This window comes from Mauremys reevesii, linkage group 4 (assembly GCF_016161935.1).
Source record: "Mauremys reevesii isolate NIE-2019 linkage group 4, ASM1616193v1, whole genome shotgun sequence".
In the NCBI taxonomy this organism is placed as follows: Eukaryota; Metazoa; Chordata; order Testudines; family Geoemydidae; genus Mauremys; species Mauremys reevesii.
The window spans coordinates 60486168-60513448 of NC_052626.1; the positions used below are offsets into that span (position 1 = coordinate 60486168).

The 27281-nt window shown below is 43.5% G+C and overlaps 1 protein-coding gene across 25 annotated transcripts in view; it reads right to left on the reverse strand.

Moving 5' to 3' along the window:
- Window positions 1-333: 333 nt before the first annotated feature.
- EXD1 (exonuclease 3'-5' domain containing 1) overlaps window positions 334-27281 on the reverse strand; it is a 39851-nt gene continuing 12903 nt past the window's right edge. For 19 of the 25 annotated variants that reach the window (XM_039535930.1, XM_039535925.1, XM_039535910.1 and 16 more), the window contains 8 exons: window positions 24951-25081; window positions 22761-22825; window positions 16377-16463; window positions 15177-15281; window positions 14978-15058; window positions 11841-11984; window positions 10177-10368; window positions 334-2277 (listed from right to left, as the gene is read on the reverse strand). In XM_039535930.1, coding sequence (XP_039391864.1) covers window positions 1501-2277; window positions 10177-10368; window positions 11841-11984; window positions 14978-15058; window positions 15177-15281; window positions 16377-16463; window positions 22761-22825; window positions 24951-25081 — 1582 coding nt within the window. In that variant the 3' untranslated portion in view covers window positions 334-1500. The remainder of the gene's footprint in view (window positions 2278-10176; window positions 10369-11840; window positions 11985-14977; window positions 15059-15176; window positions 15282-16376; window positions 16464-22760; window positions 22826-24950; window positions 25082-27281) is intronic. The other 6 variants (XM_039535932.1, XM_039535933.1, XM_039535935.1 and 3 more) reach the window with 4 other exon arrangements.

Below are 27281 nucleotides of genomic sequence, written 5' to 3' on the forward strand. Positions count from 1 at the left end.
ACAGGGGACATATGCATCTGTTTCCTTTTTCACACACATGGGGCAAGGGTCAGGCAGAGCACTCAGCAAACCCCCTCAGAGAGGCAGCCCCCACCCCCCGGTTGCTTCATCTCACAGCTCAGCCAAAGTTCTCCAACTCATCCCACCATTATTCAATACAGCAACTTATAATATAATGAACACAGCTTGCGTGCATGCAGATTATTCCCAGTGGTTACTGCCAATGCCAGAGGGCAGAGTAAAGGTTAGGTAGGTGTTCACCTTACCTCTGTAGTGTCTGGTTTTCAGAGCCTTGAGTTTAAGTTTAAAAAACTAAAAAAATTAAGATGCTTGTTTCAAACTGGTTTTATTTTTTTATTTAAACCATGACAGCAGAACCTGGATTTTTTTCTTAAATACAGAATACTGTAAATGTTTCAGAGAACTTGTGGAAGCTTGTCTCTCTTTAAGCCCCCAAAATGCACGGATATAGGGAGCATGATCCACCTCTGAATCACCTTCAATGAAAAAAAAAAAAAAAAAAAAAAGTAAGCCAGTACCAAAAGAAAGTCCTATTTGGGAACTGCTAGTTTAGTATTGTTTGTAAAAAATATATGGCGTTTGTTTTCCCTGGCAATAATACTTTAAAAATGCACATATACATCACAGGTTGACAACTGGAAATCAATGGCTCAACAGTTTGTGTCCCCGTCAACGCAACTCAAACAAGTATTTGTATACATTCAAAAGCACAAACCCTGGATTCCATATGATAGTGAAACAGCCTCACATTTAATTAATGTAACTCTGCAATCTAAGAACGAGGGGACCACAAGAGTGCAATCTCCTTGGGGCAGAGAACCATACCTCCTCCCTATTACGAACACTGTTAGTGCTCAGTGAAATCTTACTGGATACAACCAGCCACAAAACTTCACAACACAACCTCTCCATTTCTACTCCCATTCCCAATAGAATGAGGTGATTTTCTCTTCCAAAATATCAAGAGTACTGACTTTCCAATACTTAAATATATGTATTTACCAAATCATGGACAATTTTGAGCAATCCCATGCTACACAGCTCAGTTACTTTATCAGTTTGCGAAAATGATGGAGCTAAATCTACATCAGTGTTGTCACACTTAAGCCAGGTCTGCACTAGAAACTTTTGCAGACATAATAATGTCATCTAGGGATGTGATTTTTTTATACCAGCAAAAGTCCTAGGTAAAATGCAGTTATACCAGCGCAAGAGTGCTTTTGGTGTTATAGCTTATTTTGTTCAGGGGACTGATATAAACTATACCAGCAAGCTATATCTACAGTAGGGCCTCGTCTGCACTACAAAAGCTTTGCTGGAACTAGGTGAGAGTTCTGTAGAACTATTTCAACAAGTGGGGAAACATAGAAATGAAATACTTTTCTCCAATACCTAAAAATTCTTGAAGACACTTATACTGACAGGATGATGGAGACAATGATCTTTTCTTTTTTTGAAAGAGTAATGAAAATAGCTCTGCTATTTTCCTGCAGGGCTTGGTGCTGGCATCCGGCAGTTGAGACCTGAAGGAAAGGCAAAGCGAACTGCTGAACTCCTTTCCCTTTCTGGCCTTACTGGGAAATTGGAAATGTAGGTCTGGGTCATCTTCAAGGATGGGTTCTGCCACAAACCAACAGTCTCTAGGACTGGGCAAGGAGGCAGTACAGAAAGTGAGGGCTGCCGTGGAACCTGAAATGAATCATGAAGAGAACTGCTAATTTTTGGAGGAGTAGAGGCAGACACAGTGGTGCTATGCTTTGCACAAAATAAGTCTTCATCCTTGTTTCCTGTGAATAGACTAATCTCTTCTTGTAAAGATCCAGCAGCCTGTGTGTGAGGTTTCTGCTCTGGAGAGAATCCCTTCCCTGTTGCTTGGGTGTTCTCTGATACAGAGTTCCAGCTCACCAAGTCTCTTGCTCCTGACTCCATTTTGAAGGGTGGATTTTTATAGTCGATTCTAGACTTTTTATTTTCCCAGTGATCTACCACTTTCTTCTGCTCATCATCATTTTGATGAAGTGGATCTTGGGGATGGAAGGATGTCTTTTTTAAGGCTGCTCCATTAGAAGAAAGCCAACAACTATCCTCTCCTTGTTTTTCTTCCACCGCTGCTGCCTTCTTTCCTTTGGATTCCAGTGGTGGTCTGATCAGGAGACCCTCCTCATTTACCTTGTACTTTTTTAATGCTTTCTCTCTTCGCAACTTTTGGAAATCTGCCAGCTGCTGCAGCTCCTCTGGCAGCTCCATACAAGAGATCTGATTAAAAAGACAAAGGGAAAAAAAACACAGGCAGAGCATCAGAGACCTCTGTACAAGCCACAGCCCAACAGAATAATCACCTGTCATTAAAATTGTTTACTATAGTGCCTCCCAAATTTAAAGTAATTCCTATCTTCCAGAGAAACTAAAACACAAAAAACTTGAAACTTCCTTCTTAAAGGCAACCTACAACAAAAAAAATATTTGGGCTTGTGCCCTTTTTTGCTTCTTTATGATGTATAAAGAACTGAAAGGTTTTTTTTTTTTTTTTAAATCGTCCTGCTCATTTTTTACATTAGAAATTTAGGCTGATCTACACTGAAAGGCTTTCTGCACTAGGGAATTGTAGTAAAACATTTCCTACTGATACCACCAGTTCAGCTGCGCTGGTGCCTCTCTTTTAGGCAAGACTCCAGTGGCTTCTTGGGTTTTTACTGCCATGTCATTTAAATATGGTTGGTAGAATTCCTTAGTTCTCCAGTTCACACTAGGGAAATGACCATATCACAAGAGTAAAAAAAGAAAGACACCCTCCCACCCCCACCCCAAAAAAACTAGGAGGGAAAGGGATTTTCAGACAGTTTAAAATCTGCTGGTTTTTTTTAACACCTATTCCAATGTTGTGACATACCAGGGTACAATCCAGACTAATGAGCAGCTATGTCACCTCTGCCCTCTCACCTGGGGTGCCCTTTACAGTGCTTTACTGCTGTAGCTTCCACCCTGGACTGCTCACAAACAACTTCCAGCATGCAATTCACTCCCAGCTACATCTGCGTGTGCTGCAGCCAGCCAGCCATACCTTTGCTCTTATCAGCCTTTGTTATAGTGCAAGGTGACCCCTACACAATCCCAGTCTCAGATTTCCCCCAGAAATGTATGTCTTGAATTGCCCAGCCCTCTCCTAAGCAGTACAAATTAATATAAAGTCCACATTTCTTTAACAAATAATATGCACATGCCATCTTGTTAGCCCAAATGGAGTTTTCCAGACACTTCAATTTAAACACACTGGATTAGAACAAACAAAACAAGTTTATTAACTACAAAGAGAGATTTTAAGTGACTGAAAGTAATGAGACATAAAAGTCAGAAACGGTTACAAGACAAATAAAGTGCAACTGATGCTTAACATAAACTATGTTAAATTCAAAGCAAAGTTTTTCTCATCACATACTCTCAGTAGTCTTATTGACTGAACTGCTTAGGCCAGGACCCCTTTTCCAGTTCAATAGGTGCTTCTTTTTCACCTCTAGAACATGAATTGGTGGACAGAGAGGAGGGTGCATTGGGGTGTCTGGCTCTCCTTTTTATATTGTCTCTTGGAAAACATTTCCAGCTGAGATTCTGGAGACAAAAGTCTACGGAGAAGGATGTTCCCTGTTACTTTTCCTCACTTGTTTGGAGTTCCTTTGTCTACCCTTCCTGCTTGATGACTCTGTTTACTACTTAAATGCAAATTAAGCAGCACACACATTCCTTTGTTTGAGACAGACCTGTTTGCCAACTTTTGTTGTGGTTTGGAACATGTTAACAACATTATACAGAGAAACCTTATAACTTTACATACAATATTGCCACACATTTTATCAGGGCAACAGTGACCAGCAAATTATGAGTTTTCAGATGATACCTCTCAAGGCATACTTTGTACATTTATTACAATAGTGCGTAGGGTGTGGACACAGGGCTACATTGTCACAAAAGTATACTTAACACCTGGACAGAGGATATCTTTGCTAAAGATTCACACCTCCACCCTTTAAATTAAGGTGCAAAAAGTTCACTAACATGCTCAGAGACATCAAGCAGGTCCTTCAACTAAACCAGAGAGAAGGCAATTCCCAGGCCTTGTAACATATGAAGCAAGCAGTTTCAGGCCATCCTTATACATCATACATGTGGTCTTGGCTTAGCACCTTTATGTATGTATTGTTAAAATCCCCTATTCATTGCTCTAAGTGCCTACATAACAAACATACATAAAGAATGTCACATTAATACCTACTCAGCCCTTTAGGACCACAAGTCTTCTCCTTTCAATCCACTCTCACCCACTTAACCACCCCCTTAGAAAGGCCTAGAGAAATAGAAGGTCAATGGCTTGGCTCCACTGGATCAAAATGGTAGCAGTAGTAAATTCTAGTGTAAAATGCCTTAAATTGAAAATGTCCTGTCACCAGTCCTGTCCTGTTTGACCAGGAGGACATGTGTCTAGCATGTCAAGTGCTGAGATATCCTACAGGGAGAGGGGAAGCCAGGACCTAAACCATTTAGTCTGGGTCACTTGGAAACAAACTCGAAGCCAGTGCAATCTGTGGAGCACAAGCAAAGCATGCTTCCAATAAGAAGTAAATAGGCAATCATTCTGTACCAGATGAACGTTCAAAGTGGTTCTCAGGAGTAGCTGTACAGAGCACATTGCAATAATCTGTTCTAGACGTGACCTGCTATGGTTTCCTGTGTCTCTACACAAAAGACTGACAGATCTGCATCAAAAAGAAAAATTTTGCCAAATATAAATGGGGGAAAAGCACTCTGGATCATTTCCTGTAACAAGGACATTGTCCAAATAACACTGTATGCCATTCAGTCCCTTCAGGATCTCATCCATGGCTTTCTGGAACAGGGCAGGTGTTGATGTGATACCAGAAAACCACCTGTTGTAACAAAATAAACCTTTTTGTGTGTTGATTGCGAGATGCTGCATCAATCTCTATCTGTAGGTATGCATTGAGCAAATCCAAATGATTGAAACAACGTCCTCCACTAAGAGTAGTGAACAAATCTTCAGTAGGAGGTAGTGGATACTGGTCTGCACATAAAACTGGATTCAGCATCACTTTGAAATCTCCACAAATTTGACCTGAGCCATCCTTCTTGATTACTGGTACAATGGGTGTAGCCCACTCACTGTGTGAAACCACTTACAAGATTCCAATATTCTCACTCAACGGTCCAAATTAGCCTCCACCAGAGGCTTCAGAGCATAAGGCACAACTCTGCACTGGCAATACTGTATTTTGGCTCGCTGTCACACTTAACAGTGAGTGTAACTGACATGTTGCTCATCTGTACAAGTTCTTTTTCAAAAACTTTAGAATGTCTATCAAATATTTTCTGAAGATTTTGATAGGTTTCAGAGTGGTAGCCATGTTAGTCTGTATCAGCAAAAAGAACGAGGAGTACTTGTGGCACCTTCGAGACTAACAAATTTATTTGAGCATAAGCTTTCGTGGGCTAAAACCCTCTAAGGTGCCACAAGTACTCCTCATTCTTTTTGAAGATTTTGAGGTGCTTTCATGATCACCTTGATCTCAGTCCAACTCACACTGAGTATGTCTCAAGCCAAGATCTACCAAATAATAGTGGATACTTTCCTTCAATCACATATTGTAAGTGTAAAACAACTAATTGTCCATCTAGTTGAAACTTTACCTGGAGTATCGCTTTTGGGACCAAACTTTTCCCCATTATAAGTCTTCAGAACTGTGTAAGTTTATTCAAGAGGAAATAGTAACAAAGTCTGGTGATAGGTAGATGCAGAAATCAGTGAGATGGCAGCTCCAGTATCATGCTCCATTCTTGTATGAACTCCTTTGATCAATAAGTATGACCCAGAAGCCATTGCTGACTCCAGCTTCTGATAACACATGTAATGTTAGGTCTCGGTCATTATCACTAGAGCTCATATTTTTCCACATTATGAATTCCCAAATTCCATCCTTTCTTAGGTTCAATCTTCATAGGTGTCTTCTTGGATGGATGGTTACTCTGTGTTGGTCGCTGAGCTGAGCAACAGGTCATGACAACGTCTCTTTTCTTCAGGAACTTTCTGCAAATAAACTAGCCTGGCCAGCAATCCTTCTCAGTGTATGTAGTTTGTTCCACAATGGCCACATGGAAATTCCTTCCATTCCTGTGGTCTTCTGTCTCACTGATTCATGAGATGAACTTCTTGGTTTACACTAAATTCCAGAGACTACTTCACTGCAGTTTCCATTGCAATTGATACTTCAACAGCCTTCTTGAATGTAAGCACTGATACAGTCAGTAACGTCTTCCAAGCTGGGTCATTGCTTAATCCAGAGAATAACTGATCAATCAGGGCATCACTTAATTTTTACCCAAACTGACAATGCTCGAACAACTTCCTTAGAGCAGCAACAAACTATGCTACCAACTCTCCACTTCCCTGATGGAACCAATAATGTTCTGCTATCATTGATGGGGTAGAAGAAAAATGCTGTGGACGTAGCGGTTCCGGACGCAGTTGGAGACAATAGCAGTCCATATGCCTTCAGACCCATCACTGGTAGCAAGGTTGAAACTCGTTCATTTGGAATGGTGTCGCAGGTTACAAATTGCTCAAAACATTTGAGGTACAACACCATTCACTATTTGGATTGTCACCAAATTCACCAGCAATGCCTACAAAAGTTGCTGTTTCTTTGCTCTCCTATTGGACTTAACCTTCTTGAACACCTTTTGTCCCACAGTGCACTAACAAAAAAAAAAGTTTATCTGTACTCCTTCTGCAGAATTCTTCCTTTGTCTGTACTTGGGCTCCCTCTGCTGGCTATAAACCCTCAATGCAGATTTAAATTGCTTGCCTGCTACTTGCATTTGGTCAATCAATATGGCTGCTTGCTTTCCCCTCACTGCTTTGTTTGCAGGAGCTCCAGGCAGCAACCTATTCTTTTGTTCTGCTTTTAATTGCCAGTTTCCCCCTCTCTAGCTGGCTGGTTCACACTGTCCCAGCAGCAAAATCAGCAGTCTGCCATCTTGAGCCTCTAGATAAACTTTCCCCCTTTTTTCATAGTATGATTTGCTTAATGTTTCTTCTTCTTCAGGCAGAGGCAGCAGTAGACACTTGTGGGATAAAAATCTTGCATCTCAAAATGTTGTATTTGAACCCAGCGAAGAAGGAGATGGACAAAAAGGGAGCTTATAGGAAAACAGCTGTCTGCAAAACTGAAAACAGCAGGAAAGTGAGGCTTTGCACTCGGGAGGGAAGAGCGCTCAAACATTCAAAGGGGAAGGACATCACAGATGCTTTTAAATTGATTTCATTTATTTAGTTATGGAACCAAATTTAATTCAATTCAAGAGTGTCTACACAGTGGTTTTGCACTGATTTAAATAAATCAGTTTTAAAACAGATTTTACTTAAACTGGTGGAACTGTGTGTTTAACAGAAGGCCATAAACTACTGAACATCTAGTTGTTCCTCCCACACACAAAGATTACCTCTGCTAGTGCAAGTGTAGCTGAAAGCACAGTTGCCAACTTTCACGTGGTAAATACGCACCCCAACTCTTACAATAAACCAAAAATCAAGCTAATCCCATTTCAAAAAACAAGACCAAAACAAGCCAATCCCTAAGAACCTCAACACTCTATGTGACTAGATCTCCCCAGCGTCCAGTCTAGGACTGTGGTGGGCCTGCTGTGCATCCCGACTCTCTCCCCCGTCTTGCCCCTGCTGGCCGGGAGTCGATAAAAAAAAAAAAAAGCAGCAGTAACAAGCTACAACAAGCAACAAGCTACAAGGCAAAAACTAGCCAACAAGCAACTCACAAGCCAATTAAGACAAAAACAAGCCCAATTTCTGCATTTTTTTTGTGGGTTTGGCATGACTATGAAATGACTAGAAACAGAAGTGAAACCAACTATTTTCACTGTCCAAGCTGAGAGCTTTTTAAAAAGGAAGCAGATAGTGAGAAGAAAATTAGATCATTAAATGTGAGAACTATTTAGATTTTAACAGCAATTAAAAAAAATAGGTAAGGATTTTTTAAAAAAATGAACACGGCCAGATTAATTCTCAATCTAAATCCTATAAAGTCAATGGATTAACACCAAAGATTTGACCCATTGTTAGTATGGGTATTCCATTAAAGTAACCCACTTTTTTTTTTTTTTTGGTAAACTGGTGGGGAGGGGAAAATAAATTTATGCCTTTTTGCTTCTTTATTACATATAATGATGGTCTAAAAGGTTGGGTTTGTCCCCACCCCTTTTTTTGCATGTATTTTACATTAGAAATTCAGATCCCTTCAAACCTATTTTCCCTGAAGACTATGGATACCTTTTTCTTCCTTTGCAGGTCACCTTTAGAAGAAATATTTATTATGATGGCATCTTCCCCTTCATCTGTGAAGCAACAGTGACATCTAGTGGATGAAGCGTATGAGTAGTCCCAGGGATTTAAACTTGCACTTTGTTGAATTGGGGCCAGACCAGGAAAAGTTTAGATTGTGTTTCCTTCTTAAAGCTGAGCTACATTATTATTCCTTATCTCATGTTTCTCATTTAAATGTGGGGCAGTAGAATATTTTAGAACATTTTTCCTCTGTGGATATGTCCCAGCCTCATTTCTTATTTACAATGGTAATAGCTAATTAAATAAACTCCAGGGTAGGTATTCCAAGCCCTGGTAAAGTGTGATCCAGTGATGCAAAAGGATGGATTAGAGGTCCTTTCCAATCTCAATCATCTGAATTCTTCAGTGAGTCTAATTCCAGACATACCCTTCAGATATTGAATCCAATGCAGAGATTCTAATGAGGCTTAGGAAAAAAAACTTCAGCGACCCAAAGTGATTCTCATGCAGGGGACAAGTCAAAAGCCAAAGGAAATCCTGTTCATGTGGGTCTCAGATATGATTTTTCATATTTGTTTTCTATGCATTGATTAAAGATTATAATGATAGTATACTGTATACTTTTTAAAACAATGGCTCAGTGTATAATTTTAGAAAAGAAAAAAAATCTGCATACTTTAAAAAAATATTCACACATCCAAGACTAACGTTTTTTAAACCTTCAATCCCAGGCCCAAATTACATGGTTTCTACTGAAACATGTGTTGATGGTAACTCAGACCTTTATTACTGTAAACCAGGGATAAAATACTAATGAAGACCCTGATGCTGCAAACACTTATGCAGGTGCTTAATTATACACATGAGTAGTCCCATTCAATGGGATTGTTCATGGATATGTTTAACTATATGCACGTAAATGTTTACAAGATTGAGGCCTATAGGTGGGGTTTTATGAAGGGAACCAAATTGGAGAATGTATCTAAGAGAGTTGCTGCAGAGAGGGTTATGGAGGTGCTAGGAAATGGAGTGATAGCAGAAGGAATGCAGATGCCTAGGAATATATGCACCAGAATGTATGCACAATGAGTAGCAAGATCATTTTGAAAAGCATTGCAGCTTCTTTCCCTGAGATCAGCAGCCTTTCAAGCATCCTTGCTGATTCTGGTTTGTGTAACAGTTCTTTCCTCCTGATATCAGGAGTTTTGCAACAACCACCCACATCCCAGAACCACTTTCACAAGGACGGCCATACTGGGTCAGACCAAAGGTCCATCTAGCCCAGTATCCTGTCTTCCAACAGTGACCAATGCCAGGTGCTCCAGAGGGAATGAACAGAACAGGTAATCATCAAGTAATCCATCCCCTGTTGCCCATTCCCAGCTTCTGGCAAACAGAGGCTAGGGACACCATCCCTGCCCATCCTGGCTAATAGCCATTGATGAATATTTCAAGATGGATGCTTCCACATTTCTTCAAGTATCACAAGAACCACTGCAAGGAATTCTGGCATGTGTCTGACAAGCTCTCTGACAGCAAGGATAAAAACTATTATCCATGAATTTGAACTAATAAGATGTCTCAAGAAGGCAAGATAAGGAAAATAGTTTTAAAAGAAATATTTCTTGGTAAATGGAAGACTGTGTGTATTTGAATTGCAGATGCACAGAATAGCCGACATATCTATAGTTATGCATGAATAATAACTCTGTGGTAGTTAAGAGTGGGAGGTAGGCAAAATGACACTAAGTGATACAGCCAATCTGAGAATCGAGTGAGATAGTGTCTACCTCTGTGCTCCCCAGCAGATCTGCAGACCCCTCCCGATATGAATTTAAGTATCCATCCACCAAGGTTGTTAAGTCAGACATCATCTCATCCAGTAGCAACAAGCGGAGAGGTAGAAGGTAAACGGTTTCCAGAGCCAACACTTTCAGGAGTAAAGGTGGAAGAGGTCTCACAAACCATATATCAGGATTCTCCTGCATGTCCCAAATATAAATGGGGAAAAAAAAAATTAACCTAGCAAAAATGTTAGCAAAGTTAAGAGCAATTTTTGCCCACGTGCTTTGTTTTCTCACCTGCTCACACTGTATTTCCAGATGCTCGTAATATTCCCAGTGCTGTTGAAGCGCATGTTAGCATCTGATGAAGTGGGCTGTAGCCCACGAAAACTTATGCTCAAATAAATGTGTTAGTCTCTAAGGTGCCACAAATACTCCTGTTCTTTTTGCGGATACAGACTAATACGGCTGCTACTCTGAAACCTGTTAGCTATACCACTGCAGTAGCACCCTCTAAGACCTTCTCTGTGCACAAAAGTTTTGCCAGTTTAACTAATCCAATCTAGACATACCCTACATTATCTAAGAGCTTCATGACTCTTCATGGTTTGTAGATTGTTTGCCCATAAATCATAATTTCAAAATGACCTTTTAGAAAATACAATCATGAGCACTGTTGGCAATTAAAGCTTGAATCTGCTGTTGAGGCGACTTGTGAGAGGGGCACGAAGGGTCAAGTGCCCCTACAGCAGGGTCAAGTGCCTCTCCAGCAGTCGGCCTGGGTGGAGAGAGAAAGGGGCGGGGCCAGAGCTGGGAGAGAATAGCCCGAGTCGGGCCAGAGCCTCTTCCAGCCACGCTGCTTGGATGCTGCCTGGTGCAGCTGGAAGAGCACCTGGCTGTGGCAGCAGCAGGCTGCCCCCGACCCAGGCTCAGCTTCTGGGGACAGTGGCCGAGCGAGCTGGAGGCCCCCCGCACCCCCTGGCATGCTCAGAGTTGGCTCGTGTCCCAGAAGTCAAGCCTGGGCAGAGAGCAGGCTGCTGCTGCCCCCACCCCAGCCAAGCTCTCTTGCAGCCAGCTACTGTTGCTCACAGAGCATGCCGGGGAGGGCAGGGGGCCTCCAACTTGCTCAGCCGCTGTCCCAGAAGCCAAGCCCGGGTGGGAGGCAGCCTGCTGCTGCAGCCAGGCATTCTCCCAGTCAGCTGCTATGCTGTACTGGGAGGAATTTGGGAGTAGCTCCAGGGCCTGGCTGCTAGGGAGAGCAACCAAACATGCCGGGGTAGCCGGCACAACAGGAGGACAGAGTCCCCCACCCAAGTAACGTGGGGTGGGGAGGGCCAGGGAGAGTGCAGGGGCCCTGGGCTGGGGATGGGGTAGGGAGGAGTCATGTGGGGAGGTTACATGTCCTCCCCTTTAGCTGGTGACCCTGAGTATGGGTGGCGCCAGTCATCTAATGTGCTCCCTAGGTGGTTAGATTTCCTGGATAATACCAAGTAGAGTCAAACTCCCTCAGTTACAATCCCAAACTGCACCAATTAATCTGAGTTTCCTACCATCAAGCTCCTTCTCCAACCGACAATCATGACAGACAAACATTTAAAAAGGGGCAATGTACAGTTCTTGATTGTCGCCTTAGAGACAATGACTGGTATTGAACTGGCTGAGCCACTCACTTGAACAACCTGCTGCCTGTACGCCAGGAAGGACACCTTTTGGGGGGACATCTTGAGGTGCCGCATCAAGCACTCCTGTAGGGAACTGATGCGATGTGGAAGGAACCCACCTGTTATATTGGAAAAATGCAGGACATCAGCAACCTGCAGAGGGAATATGAAAGGGATCAGTACGTCATGACCAGCATCTGTTGGCCCAAAAAGAGAATATAGAAGTTTGTTACTGGAGAATATATTAAAAATAAAATTTCCAAATCAGAAACTTTCCCATGCCTTTAAATGTCGCTTAGGGCATGAACAAGGCTCCGCCATCCCTGTCTCTCTTGGGCCACTCTTTGCACAACCTCTAGATATTAATTTGATGGCAGCAAATTAATCCTTATTTCGGCTGTGTACAATCTCAGCGCTAACAGTTTTCTACCCACTCCTTTTAAAATGTTACAGTTATATGTTTAGAGAGAGTTCCTGTTAGATTTCTTCCTTTCTCACTAAACTTCTTGTTTCTTAAATTGTTAAACTATTGACAAAAAATGAGGAAAAATATGATGAAATGAATTTATAAACAAAAACTATAAGCTTCAGTATTATAACAGTAGTAAAGCTATAAAATCAACACTTTCACAAAAGTACATAAAAAGCCACACATAGCTGTGCACAAATGGGCTGCAGTGAATGTTATATCACTTAACTGATAGCACCTGATTGGGTAGTTACTACAACAATTGTCTCACAGGTAGAAGGTAAATAAAATATTTTTGTCAAGCCAGGCAGACTTGGGCCATGTCTACACTAGAGATTCTTTTTTTAAACAAATAATTTCATTGTTCCTAATATCTGCACAGCTGTTAGTAACAGCGTGACCATGCCGCTGAGTGAGGCATACTGATATATCTTTTGAATTTTCCTCTGAAAAGTTGTGGCTCTCTAAGAACTGGTATTTGCTTGCTATAAAGTAACTCATAAATGAGGTCCATGTGGGTTTGCCTGCACTAAGATGTGGTGACTTCTAGGCACATTGACCCCAGTGAAATGGAGTGCAGAAAGGAAAACAAGTTGATTCTTCAGTGACTGGTGCAGTGAGACAGTTTGCATCAGTTTAGATATACTGGACATGGAATGCATGTACTCCGCCACTAAACCAATTTAGCTCTCACTAAGACAGAACTGGACTGATTATGAATCAGTCAAGAGATCTATCAATGGGGGAGGGAGGGAGTATTGAGCATATTAGTTCCCACCAAAATAAGAGGAGTTATCCCAGTGCAACTTGTCTGCTTAGACCAGGCACTCACTATGCAGAGTTGTCTGCTAATTGTTTTCAATAATATGTCAGTTCACCATGCAGGAGCCAGAAAACCTACTCTAGCATGGAAGGTTATCTGATGGTAGGTACTGAAAGAAATGTTTTGCAAAAATTTGCTTGTGCAAACAAAGCCTACCACTGGCTTGGTGATTCTGATTGATACTTGGCTGCTGGTGGTGACTTTGAACAACAGTTCATCCATCTGCTCCAAAAGGCATTTAAATAAAATATGTTTGGGGGTGGGTTAAGAGAGAAGCCTTGCATACACTAAGAAAAATTATCCTGCTAGACTACGATTTTAAGAGTTGAGACGTCTTTTCACAAGTCATGCTTAGCACAATGACTAGCCAAACAACAATTTTTCCCTGTCTCTACTGAGTGGAATCATAGTTGGCATAGTGTTGGTTAATTCATTTCTTCAATATCAAGTTCTAATACAATAAAATGTTGTAGTCAAGACAAGCCTCTTGTGTAGTACTGATGCAGCTCTATCACAGCTAGCAACTGTGGAACCAGATGCTTTTATCGCTGCCTGGTCTACTTTATCACTCTCACTGTTGCTAGCATTTGTGGAGCTGCACCAGCAGTAGACATATGTGGCCTAACTCATTTACTCCGTTTCTGCACTTACAACAGGGATGGAAAGAGTAAAAATAGATTTACACTGACTGTATCCAGGGGCCAATCTGGACTCCATGTAAGTGGGAATAAGCCTCAAGCTCCCACCAAGGTTGATCATGATTAACTAACGTATCTCAAAGGTGTTAAAACCTTTCTACACTAATTCCTAACATATTTTTAAACCATCGCTCAAACAAAACACCTTTTTCGTAGGTTAAGATTTCTCTTGACTAGGATAAAAAGGTGGAGGGAGGACTTAGCACTCTAGCTAACACGTTCTGACTAACACATTCAAAAAGTCCAATATAGACAAGGCAAGCTATGCTTTAGCACATGCTGGCTGGTCAAATTGAAGCCTTTGACCATCTGTTCACTGATATATGTACAGTTTGCCTTGCCTTAGGGCAGGGGTCGGCAACCTTTCAGAAGTGGTGTGCCGAGTCTTCATTTATTCATTCTAATTTAAGGTTTCACATGCCAGTAATACATTTTAATGTTTTTAGAAGGTCTCTTTCTATACGTCTATAATATATAATTAAACTATTGTTGTATATAAAGTAAATAAGGTTTTTTAAATGTTTAAGAAACTTCATTTAAAATGAAGTCAGAGCCCCCTGGACCGGTGGCTAGGACCTGGGCAGTGTAAGTGCCACTGAAAATCAGCTTGCGTGCCATCTTCGGCACACGTGCCATAGGTTGCCTACCCCTGCCTTAGGGTGACCAGACAGCAAATATGAAAAATCGGGATGGGGGTGGGGGGGGAATAATAGGAGCCTGTATAAGAAAAAGACCCCAAAATCACAATTGTCCCTATAAAATCGGGACATCTGGTCACCCTACCTTGCCTGTACTGGAGTGTTAGAGTGTGTTAGTTAGAACATGACAGCTAATACATTCTAGGCAAAATGCTTGTATCCAGGGCTGGCTCCATCTTTTTTGCCACCCCAAGCTGCAAAAGAAGAAAAATCTGATTGAGCTTCTGCCGAAGAGAAAGAGACGGAGTGAAGCACCCACCGCCGAATTGCCACCGAAGACTAAAGCGGCACGCTTGAGCTGCCGCCAAAAACCCGACGTGCCGCCCCAATAACAGACGGAGTGCTGCCCCAGGCACCTGCTTGTATCCTAGTCAGGAGAAACCCTTATACCAAGCCAGTAAGCTTTTTTCTTGCTGAAACTGTTCTCCGGTTACAAACCAAACTAGTTAGCAGGGTACCTGTGTATCAAATACATTGGAAAGAATGATTCCATACTGATGTGACAGGCAGTCTGAGATCGAACGGCAGTCATGGATGACCTGAAGAACCGAAGAAAGATGCTTGAATATGACTGTAGATTCAATATCCAATTGCAATTTTTTAACTGATGTGGCTCAACCATTTCTCACACACCCTGCCACCCTTCTGAATACTTACTTTCAAAATGTTCTTGTCTTCCAGCACCATTTGCAGTCCATTTTTGAAAACTCGAGGCCCCAGAAGGAAAATATCAAATAAAAAAACCCGACTCCTCGTGGCTACCTAAAACAAAACAATCCCAATTTATTCGCAAGTGGGGAGGCCAGAGAGGGATCTAAAAGAAGGGTGAGGGTCTGCTGTTACCCAGCTTTGTAAAAGAATGTTGTTCACAAAAAGTACCTTGAGGACAGTAGGGTTACAGTTTCATGAATATTAACCTGGAGATAATCCCTGCTGTTTTCAAACAGATACTCGCAGACAAGCTTGCAATAAGGGATCAAACTCAGTAGCTTATTGTGTGCAGTTACATAATGGGCATTTTCAGACATGCAAAGAACATGCATATCAGAAATCCTATCCAAAATGCTTGAATTAAACCAACCTTCCATTTCCTCACTTCCTTCACTGGATATAGACAAAGCGAATAACAGCCCCCCTGAACTTTTCCTTTCATTGACTCCCCTTTCACTGCAAGGGTTAAAATGAAAACACTGTATCCTGTCCTCTGCCACCAGACTTTGATATAAGACTTGGCCTTGCTTATATTCAAAGTTGCCCTGGCTTATTTTAAACCAATTTAATTAAACTCATTCAAACCTTGTGTGGACACTTAATTTTACATAAACCAGATTTAAAATTGAATTAAGAGCATCCACACAGGCTTCGGACACATTTAAATAAATTGTTTTTTAAACCTTGAATGTTAAACCAATGCAACTTTTAATTTAGATAAGGCCTTACTATCATGAATTTAAACATCTCTGGACTCTCACTTTTAAGCTAATCTTCCCATATTCTGACCTGTTTTAAGATCAATCATCAAGGCCTTGTCTACACATAAAGAGTTCTGCTGCTTTAACTATGCCAGCAGAGTTAAAGCAGCAAAACCCTCCTAGTGTAGATGCAGTTATATCAAATTGCTTATATTGGTACAGCTTATTCTGGTTCAGCAAAGTAAAATAAGTAATACTGATATGAAACACTTTATATCAGTATAATCGCTTCTATAAAATGGCTTTCACCAGCTTAACTATGTGGGTTATACAAGTATATTTTTTTACATGTAGACTTAGCCCAAGTTTTTCCCCCCAGATTATGCCTTCTTAACAGTGGAACATCTTGAAAAACACATTCTTTCTTTCTTTCACTGCCCCTTACCTGAAGCCAGCAGAGTCTTCCATGACGACACAGATTAACACCCTCTGCTGCCACACCAAAAACACTCTGTTTTTTGATGTGCAGCATCTAGTGAGAACAAGAAAGAAAGGAATATAGGAATTGGATGGCTTGGGAGACTGGTCATAAAAACAGGGAGTCTTTCACCTCTCGGTCATTGGTTCAAATTCAACAGAAGTCATAAGTGACCAAAAGTAATTTGCATCTGACAGGTGTTCAGTGGCCTGTGAGACATACACTGGAGGTTTCAGTCCAATTACTGGAAGACAGGCATATGAAACACAACATATACTATAATCAGTACCCTCATTGATAGTCTTAGCAGAGAGCTCAAGGACTGTATGGAGCATTGTAGCAGGGTGGACCCTGTACCTGCCCTGAGGAGTTTAAAAGCCGCCTGGCAGGGCTTGAGAGCTGTGGCTCTAAAAGCTGGGCTGATTGGGGAAGTGGCTGCAGCTGGGCCACACCCCAATCAGGCCACAGCTGGCCCCTATAAAAGGGCTGGAGGCCAGAAGCCCAGACAGTCTCTCTCTGCATTCAGAGGGAGAAGGGCCTGGCTGCAGGGAACTGAGATAAGGTACCTAGGGTGAAGCAGGGCTGGGGAAAGGCTGAGGAGCTGGGGAGCTCCAACCTAGAAAGCCCCAGGCTGTGGCCTAGCAAAGGGCCAACTGGTACTGAGGGTTGCAGAGGGCAGCCCAGGGGTAGGCCAAGGCAGCAGGTCCAAACCCCTTTGCCTGTGATGAGTAGGCTGATACTGCAGTCTGCCCCAGAGTGTGGGGCTAGACAATGACTGGCAGTAGCCAATACTGAGGCAAGGTGGGGATAGAGGGTGGGGGTTCCCTGGGCAGGGGAAACCCAGAGAGAACGGGGTTACTGCTAGGGAGCAGCACCCCATGTAAAAGGGCACCGGGTCCAAGGTGGGACACGGGGGCCAGAAGACAGGCGGATCACTGGCCTGCAGAGGGTGCTCCAGTGCTGCAGAGAGCTAATTCCCGGAGTCACCAGCAGGAGGCGCCGCAGGGGTGAGTCCGACCCTGTTACAAGCATAGATAATGAACAACTCTTTCACCACCAGAGGAGGTTTGAGGCATATTGTTGAGATAGTAGGGATAAGCTTGCTCCCTGTACTTTACCTGTTTCCATGGATTAAAACATTGGTGGTGGGTGAACTGCAGGCTCAGTGAGGTTAGCCTCCGGCCCACCCCTACCACTCGTCTTCCTCTGCCAGAACTCAGATCGTCCCCTCCAGAGTGTGGGGCAGGAGTTCTGAGCACCAGATCCAGCTGCCCAGAGTCCCTGGCCCCAGCCCAGCGCCGGGAAGAAGGAGAGGACCTGGGGATGGAATGTGACCGGGCCACGCAGGGCTGTTTGCGGAGGCTCAGCCTCCCCCGGCCTTTGATACCCAGGGCCCACGGATTAAAAGGAGTTCATCCTCTAAAGCTGTACATATTATTATTTATATTATTGTAGCACCTAGGAGCCCACTCACTGGTGCTGTACAAAAACAGAACAAAAAAAGATGGTCCCTGCCTCAAAGAGCTTACAATATAAGTATAAGGCAAAATGGATTCAGATAAACAGATGGTGGAGCACAAGGAAACAATGACACAATATTGGTCAGCATGACTGGCAGTGGTCTCAGTACACCAGCAGCCTAACCCCTATCAATTTCTGTCAATATCTTTTGCATAAAAAGAAACTGAAGAGAGGCACAGCTGGGGCACTGAAGGAAAAGGGATCTGGACCATTATAGTATTCTTATAATAAAGCAAGTCTCAGAGCACAGGCCAGTCACAGCAGCATTATAATTTTTTAGAAAAAAAAAATCTCACATCTTCCTTTTCAAACAATGCTTAGATTAGCTCTCTGGAGAAGGGATCATCTTTTTGCTATGTGTGTGTACAAGGCCTAGCACAATGGGGCCCTTGCAGGTCCTACTGCCATGTAAAAACAATAACTGTTTTTGTTATACGAACATAGGGGACAAGATCATTTCCCCCAAATAAGGTTTTTAATCATGAATCTGCCATTAGGTCAAAGGGCACTAGGACAGAACCCTCTCACCACCAGCTACTTAGGCCTCCTGTTGAATCTAGAGCAGTGGTTCTCAAAGCCAGTCAGCCGCTTGTTCAGGGAAAGCCCCTCGCAGGCTGAACCGGTTTGTTTACCTGCCATGTCCGCAGGTTCGGCCAGTTGCGGCTCCCACTGGCCACGGTTTGCCGCTCTAGGCCAATGAGGGCTGCGGGAAGGACAGCCAGCACATCCCTCAGCCCGCGCTTTCTCTGAACAAGCGACGGACTGGCTTTGAGAACCACTGATCTAGAGCAGCAAAGCCAGTTTCCCCGAGCGGGGCAGATTGGGGAGCGGAGGGTGGTGGGGGAGAAGTGGTGGTAACTTGCAAAAGCCCCACACACCACTGAAAAGACCGACAACTGATTCTGTCACCCAGCACCAAGTAATTCTGATGCTCCCCACAACACAGGCCATTTAAATTTTAATTCCTACAAAACACATCAATTTAATTCTGACCCCCAACAATTGATAGACTCCCATACACACATGGCCCCTTGCACAACTGCTATACACAATTGATATAAATCACACACACAAAATAGACATAGACCCCCCATATTTGATAGACTTCACAAAGATTACAAACCCCCAACATGCACAGAACCCCACCACATTTGATACATGTGCACACACCTTTCCACATCATTGTTATGCTGGTGTAAGAAGTCATTGGTGGTCATCAAAGAGGTCATTGTCACTTTACTCAGACAAATAGTGGTTACCACGTCTCCTTAGGAGTTAGGGAACACAAGCTGTAAAGTGTACTCCAGAACTAGATCTCATGGAGAACTGTTCAAGATCTTGCATAGCAAAATCTACTGGCTATTGAACTAAGACAAGGTCACAGATCACCACTCTAAGGCCATGTTTACACTACACAGATAAGTCAACATAAGGCAGCTTACATGGACCTAACTGTGGAGGTGTACACACTACAATGTTCCTCCCACTGATTTAACTCCCCTGCTAAGCTGACATAATAAAACCACCTTGGCAACAGGTGTAGGGCTTATGGGGATGTAGTTAGACCGATGCAGTGTCAGTGTAAACACTGTGTTGCTTATGTCACCCTAGGTGGCCTCCAGGAGGTGTCCCACAAAGCCCATTGTGATCGCTCTGGCCACCAGTTTAAAGCCCCAGGAATGTTTTAAATTCCTCTTCCTGTTTGCTCAGCATGGAGAGCTCACATAGCATTTGCCCAGCTGACCATGCTGGCTCCCTGAAACAAAACGTGCGCCTGCCTGGAGTACTCTTGAGTTGCTGGATCTGCTGGGTCTGTGTGGAGAGGAAGCTGTGCAGTCACTGCTCCACTTCAGCCATAGGAACTTTGATATCTATGGGCAGATTGCTCATGGCATAGAGAAGAAGGAGCAAAATAGGGACACGCAGCAGTGCCGTGCCAAGATCAAGTTGCTGAGGCAGGCATACTAGAAGGCAAGGGAGGCCAATCGTTGGTCTGGTGCATTTCCAAAGACTTGCTGCTTCTACAAAGAGCTTTACAGGAGCTGGAGACAGTGGTCAGTGGAGTCAACCCTGAGGAAGATGTAGTGGAAGAGGAAGTGCAGTTAGAGCAGGATGGGGACAGGTGACAGATGTCCGGTGGCATGGTGAGCAAGGAACTCTTCTCAACTCCAGAGGGGTCTAGCCAGTCCTAGCACTCCGGCTGTGGCGCGCCTGATGCAAGAAAGAGGAGCTCTGGAAAATACTCTTTGTTCTTTGATACTGCAGGGAGACAAGAAGTAGAGCTCTGCTTTTTTAAGCAGGGTAGAAGGGGGACTTAAATACCCAGCACAGGCACAGTATATGCTTCTCATTCCCCTATGCACCTAGGCAGAGAGGGTCCTGCGGGAAAGTTTGTTGATGCTCACCAGGATGTCCCAGGAATCTTCCTTATAGATCTCTAGGAAACTTTCTTGTAGGTTCTCTGCAATCCTCTGCCAAAAGTTGCTTGGGAGGGCTACTTTGTTTTCCCCCCTGCTATAGGAAACTTTGCTGCACGAATCGACAATTATTTCTGCAGGCAACAAAGCAGCACATAGGCAAGCAGCATACGGACCCGCTCTGCAGCCACACGTAAACAGGAGCTGCAACCTTGCATCCTCAGTTACCCTCAGGAGCAAGATATCAGCTGCTATCACCCCTACCTGTGGAAAATGGTGCCAGTATTCAGAATAGTGGCCCTAGGCGCTTATAGTGATTCCCCTCTGAAGCACCCCACCCTTAGTCCCATCTTGCCCCTTCTACCGCAGGGCCGAACTCACCATGGCTGGGGCTCCCACTGTGCTGTGTGCCTGCCAAGGGGAAGTGAGAAAGTGGTGTTTCTAACTAGTTTGAATCAAGGCTGTGAATGCACTCACAATAGTGCCTCTGCCTATTATTTCTTTAGCTTCTGCAGATGTGCCCTTGATGGTCTCCTCCTGCACACCGGCTGAGCAGCTCTGTCAGATAAGGAAATGAAACAGGAGGAATAAGGAAGACGTTCCGGGAAGCGCAGCAATCCTCAGATACTTCAGATTGTGAGCAGAGTATATCAGTGAGAAAATGCATATGACTAGCCAAGAGAGGAAACAAGGACAGGAGCAGATGATACAGCTGCTACAGGACCAAACAGACATTCTGAGGCCCTGACTGAACTGCAGATGGAACAAATCCATGTTTGCCTCCTCCTGCAGCCCATACAGAACTGCCTTCCATGCCCTCCCCACACACACTCCTCATATGTTCCTGGGCCACCTCAGTACCCCATGTGCTCAGCCCTGAAGGACATGTATCACAATGACAGCTGGACATATACCCAACTGTGAGAACCTCATTTGAAAATGTGCTCTTCATTTTCATGTCCCTTGCAGAATAAATAAATGTTTGTATCGCTGTTGAATAAAAAATGTACTTATAGAAAGATATGGAATTTTCATTTGTCTCCTACAAACAGTGATTGCTGCTGAAATTCATACCCAGTGGCAATTGGTGCATTTGCGTTATAAAATTAATGCACACACAGCAATCATTACAAGGTTCAGACTACGGTGCAAGAAAACAATGCTGGCTAAATGCATTACAGACAGACATATTACTGGGGCTCACTGTCAAAATGTTCCTTCAAAGCTTCCCTGATTTGAATAGCCCCCCCGTTGAACCCCTCTTAGTATCCTTAGTACTAAGTAATAGCCTTAGTATCTGGCTGCTCAAAATCAGCAGACTGACAATCCATCTTGATGCTCCTTCCCTGACCATTCCGCTTTGATGTCAGTGAAACAACCCCAGTGATCCACCAGAGATTGTAACACCATAGAAAAGTAGCCCTTTCTGTGGATGTACTCCGTCACAAGATGGTTTGGCACCAAAACGGGGATGTGTGTGCCATCTATCACCCTGCTGCAGTTTGGAAATCCCATTGTTGCGAAGCCATTCACTGTTTCCCACTCACAGTCCTTCGTAACAGGAGGCAATTAAGGGCTCGGCACACTTGCATTACTACAACCCTCACAGTAGACTTCCCAACTCCAAACTCATTTGTGACTGAGCAGTAGCAGTCCAGAGTTGCCAGCTTCCACACAGTGATCACCACTTGCTTCTCCACTGTTAGGGCAGCTCTCATTTTGGTGTTCTTGCGCCAGAAGACAGGAGCGAGCTCCACACACAGTTCCAGGTAGACGGCTTTGTGCATCCAAAACTTCTGCAGCCACTGCTCATCATCCCATATACGCATCATGATGCAATCCCACCACTCAGTGCTTGTTTCCTGCACACAGAACCAACGGTCCACCATGTGCAGCTGCTCCGTGAATGCCAAAAGCAATCTTGAATTGTTTCTTTCCATGACATAGAGCAGGAGTCATCATCAGATTCACAGCTAATGAAATACTGTGTTCATAACACTCATCACAATATGGGAGAGAAGTGTAGGATCCATGCTTTGAGACACAGATGGCAGGCACGCAGTTTACAGGGGCTGTTGAAAAGCCGCGCAAAATGTAGTTGGAAGCCCATGGAATAATGGGATGGAGAAAACTGCATCATGGGACAGTAAACCCGCGCCCACAAGGCACTGCAAACTCTTCCCAGAACACCCAGAGGCAGATGGTGGCAAGTTGCACAGTGGGATATCCACCCACGGTGCACTTCTTTGTCTGTCAATGCAAGAGCACCAACTGTGGACACGCTCCGCCATCGTGTGTGGTGTGGATTGCAAAAGCAGTAGAATTACAGCGGTGGATGATCGTTGACATAACTTAAGTTGATTTAACTTTGTAATGTAGACATAACAATGATAACATTCAGGCTATTACTCACAGCAGGACCAAATTTCTGCTGGAATTGATCAATGACTATGTACTCCACATTTTCCTCTTCCTCTTCTGCAATGAAAAACACAACATTAGAGATTCCCCTGCATCAGTAATCACAGTGGATGTATATTTCATACCCGCACTCAAGACCCATCTTTACGATAGCTGTATACAGTCCCACCTTTCCTTTCTTCCAAAGCAAAAAAGTCCAAGTACATTACTGCATTTCCAAACCAAGCTTGCTGCAACTATGCCCAGCAAACGTAGAATGATTGTCTGTCAGCAGCAACTCCAGCCTCCAGAATTTTGATCTCAATGTGAAATGGAAACCACTAATGAGTTTTAAAAGTAATCTTCAAATGTTAAAAAAAAAAAAAATTGGTAGGTGCCCATTTTAGTTTCTGTTACGAAATAGAGAAGAGGCAGGAAAAGTTTTGTAAAAAAGATTTTTTAACGGTCAAAATTCAGCTTCTGTCCAACCTGGAACATGTTATAATGAGGGCAGAATTACTAAGTGATGACATCACAAGAGAGTGAAAATTAAGCAATCGAGAGAAAGGGATTTTTAGCCAGTCTTAAAATTCTGATATTTTTGTTTTTGTACCTAGTTAACAATAATGCTTAACAAACACCTAGAGAAAGGTTCTGTTTGGAAAGATTGAGCACTCCCTTTTCTTTCAGTTCAGGTGTGGGAGCTCACAACACACATCTCTGACACCCCTTCAAGATCTTCTAGCAAAACTAGGAAAGACGACTTGACAAAATCCTGACATTTCTAATTTTTTTAATGCAGATTAAAAAAAATCCTTCCTTTCAGTATTCTTGTCCATTTTAAAGAACTGAAAAAGAACATAAGCCTCACTTTAAAAAATCCTTTGCAAGTCGTCATGTTCAAACTTTGCTCCATTCTTCCACTTCCTGAGTTGTTGTAACTGTACTTCCAATACCGAACAGAATAGAAGATTCTTCTTGTGCCCTGGTATCTGAACCCCTTGCAAGACATTAGTCAGATTTTGAACCTGGGACCACTTGCACACAAATTAGGAGCTGTTCTACTTGAATACCAACACACTGCAAGTATTCTCCATGTATAATAACCAGCCTCGTGCTGATCATCAATGGCCAATCAGGCTTAAGTTTTTAGCTGACACCACAAAATACGGTAAATGAAACATCAGATTAACACAGTCACAAGATGTATTGTTTATTGCATGAAATACTTTGACTTCTGTGCAAGAGTAGTTGTGCTGCTTTGTGAAAGAGTCATTTTACGGCTGGGAGAAATCCATAGTATAAGTGTTATGAAAAATGTATAATGTGACAACTAAGATTTCCTTTTCTATAATATATATTGTATATTTTAATATTGCTCCTTATGAGCCTGTAGTTGAATGTGGGAGGAAAAGGCGTTGTGAACCACTTGAGTTCAACAGGTGAGGAGGGAGAGACTACAGGGCCACAGTCCCAGAATGTTTCAGCATCAACATGCAGCCAATCAACAGCAAAATAGTCAGCAAAGTTGACATTTAAATTGGCATCATTAGGCTTTAGTGTTAACTGATCTATGAGATAATTGAAGCCCATTTAACGAAGTTCATTCAAAGTGCCTCTTGAAGGCACAAGTACTAAAATGCATTTATTATGGAGAGAACTTTTTCCTCCTCATTAGCCAGGACAAATTGGAGAGTATTTTAATAGCAGCTCCAGTGCCATCTTCTTGTTTTCCGTTTATGACAAGCCAAGGAGCTTGTACCATTCTGATGTAAACTTGCACTTCTGTTTAAGGTTTCAAGCTGCTTCATGAATAAGGGCTTGTCTACACACAAAATGGAAATGAAATAACTAAATAAATGAAAATGGAAAGATAGAGGGGGCCAAACACACAGTTAATTCACACAGTTAGTTATTTCAGGGCAAGTCTGTGTGTGGACTGCCATATTTTGGAACAAGAGTGCCTAATTTCAATTTGACTTAAGAGATAGGCACTCTTATTCCAAAATATAAGAGACCACACAGAGATTTGCCCTGAAATAACTAAAGGTGAGAATTAAAAAAAAAACCTATTTAGTTATTTTGGATCCAATTTGTATATAGAGTGCGAAAAGGATATAGAACCTGGGAAAGGAGCTTGTATCACATACTAAGTGTTTGGCTTGCAGAAATACTGAACTTGCATTCCTAATATCACAGTTACCTGCCAGGGTATATTTTAAGTTACTCAGGGTGGTGGCCTCGCTCTCTGGGAAAATGCAAGTAGAACTCTGTGGGCTGTGATCTGCTGGTTCTCCCCTGTCCATTCCAGTTCCTCCAGTAACTAGACTGTCCCTGCACAAGAAAACAGTGTAAGATATCACATACAGTGCTGCAGTGAGCACACATTGGGACATACAACATAAACATGATAATATGTTGTAAGGTATTATTTGACTTTCATCCAGTATCATACGTATAGACATGTGGTGAGCTGCCCCACATGTCATAACAAGCTGTGGGAGGGAGGAGCGGGAACACGGAGCACTCAGGGGAGAAGGGGGGAAAGAGGCAGGGCCGGGATTTGGGGAAGGGGTCCAATAAGGGCAGGGAGGGGGTGGAGTTGGGGTGGAGACTTTGGGGAAGGGTTGGAATGGGGGCGGAGCAGAGGTGGAGTTGGGGCAGGGCTTGGGGGGGGCACCCACCATCACCAGGAGAAGTTGGCACCTATGGAATGAACAGAAGAGAAAGTTACTCACCTTGCAGTAACTGAGGTTCTTCGAGATCTGTCCCCCTGTGAGTGCTCCACTTTAGGTGACGGTGCGTCCCGGCGCCGTTGATCGGAGATTTTCGGTAGCAGTGCCTGGTTGGGATGCACGCACTCAGTTGGTATGTCCCATCTTGTTGGAATCTTCCTGAGTGTGTGCGCCCCACACCCTCCTCAGTTCCTTCTCTACTGTGGAGGATCATGCTAGTACTGCAAAGTAGAGGGGAGGAAGGCGGGGAGTGGAGCACCCACAGGGACACACATCTCGAAGAACCTCAGTTACTGCAAGGTAAGTAACTTTCTCTTCTTCTTCGAGTGCTGTCCCTGTGGGTGCTCCACTCTAGGTGAATGTGTAGTAGTACCCACTATGGTTGGTGGGACTTTGGAGATGCGGCAGTGAGTACTGTAGATAGTACTGTATGGCCTACTATGGTGTCTGCCGTGGTGTCTTGTGTGAGAGCATAGTGTTTTGGAAACGTGTGTTCAGATGACCATGTAGCCGCTTTGCAGATGTCAGGAATGGGAACGTTGTGTAGGAAGGCAACGGATGTCGACATGGCTCGAGTGGAATGAGTTCTAATGCCTTCGGGCGGTTGAAGATTTTGCGCACGGTAACAGGATCTGATGCAATCAGAGATCCACTTGGATAGACGTTGTTTAGAGATAACCATACCTTTCGATCTTTCGGTAATAGAAACAAAGAGTCGTGGGGACTTACGAAATGGTTTAGTCCTGTCTAAATAAAAGGCGATTGCTCGCCTGACATCAAGAGTATGCAGGGTTGCCTCTTGTGGAGACATGTGTGATTTGGGATAGAAAATAGGTAAGTATATAGGTTGGTTGAGGCGGAAGGTCGATACCCACCTTAGGAAGAAATTTAGGATGTGGTCTCAAAGTGACTTTGTCTTTGGAGAAGATTGTGTAGGGAGGGTGGGCCATCAGGGTGCACATTTCACCAACTCTCCTTGCCGATGTTATGGCAACTAAGAAACCCACCTTCATGGACATATGGAGATGAGAGGAGGTAGCCAAGGGCTCAAATGGAGGTTTCATGACAGCATGAAGAACGGGGTTAAGATTCCATGCAGGCGCTTTTGGGTAAATTTCAGGGTAGAGATTTTGCAGGCCCGTGAGAAAGCGTTTTATGCAAGCCCGTGAGAGAGGAGGGGTGGGTAAAGAGTGAATAACCGTCTAATAAGTCATGGAAGGTGGTAAGCGCCGCCAGGTGCACTTTGATGGAGCTGAGCGAAAGTCCGTCCTGTTTTAGTTTCAGGAGATAGTCTAGAATGTTAGGGAGGGTCACATTATTGGGTGTTAAGTGATTATGTGAGCACCAGAGGGCGAAACGCTTCCACTTCTGCAGGTAGGTTTTACGAGTGGAGTCTTTCCTACTGTGCAGGAGGACATATTGGACTTGCTCAGAACAGGCTAGTTCATGGGTTTGAAACCATGAAGGAACCAGGCTGTGAGGTGGAGCTTTTGGAGCTGGGGGTGAAGAACCCGTCCATTGTCCTGGGAAAGGAGGTCTGGCCTGTTGGGGAGAGCCCGTGGGTGATGGGAGGACATGCGGAGTAGGTAGGGATACCACGTCTGTCTTGGTCAAGCCGGGGCAATAAGGATGACCCGGGCCTTGTCGTCCGCAATCTTCCAAAGAACCCTGTGTAACAGAGGAATTGGTGGGAAGGCGTACAGGAAGGAGTTGTTCCATCGGATGAGGAATGCATCTCCTAGGGATGCAGTCCCGAGTCCCGCTCTGGAGCAAAACAGGGGACATTTTTGATTCTGGGT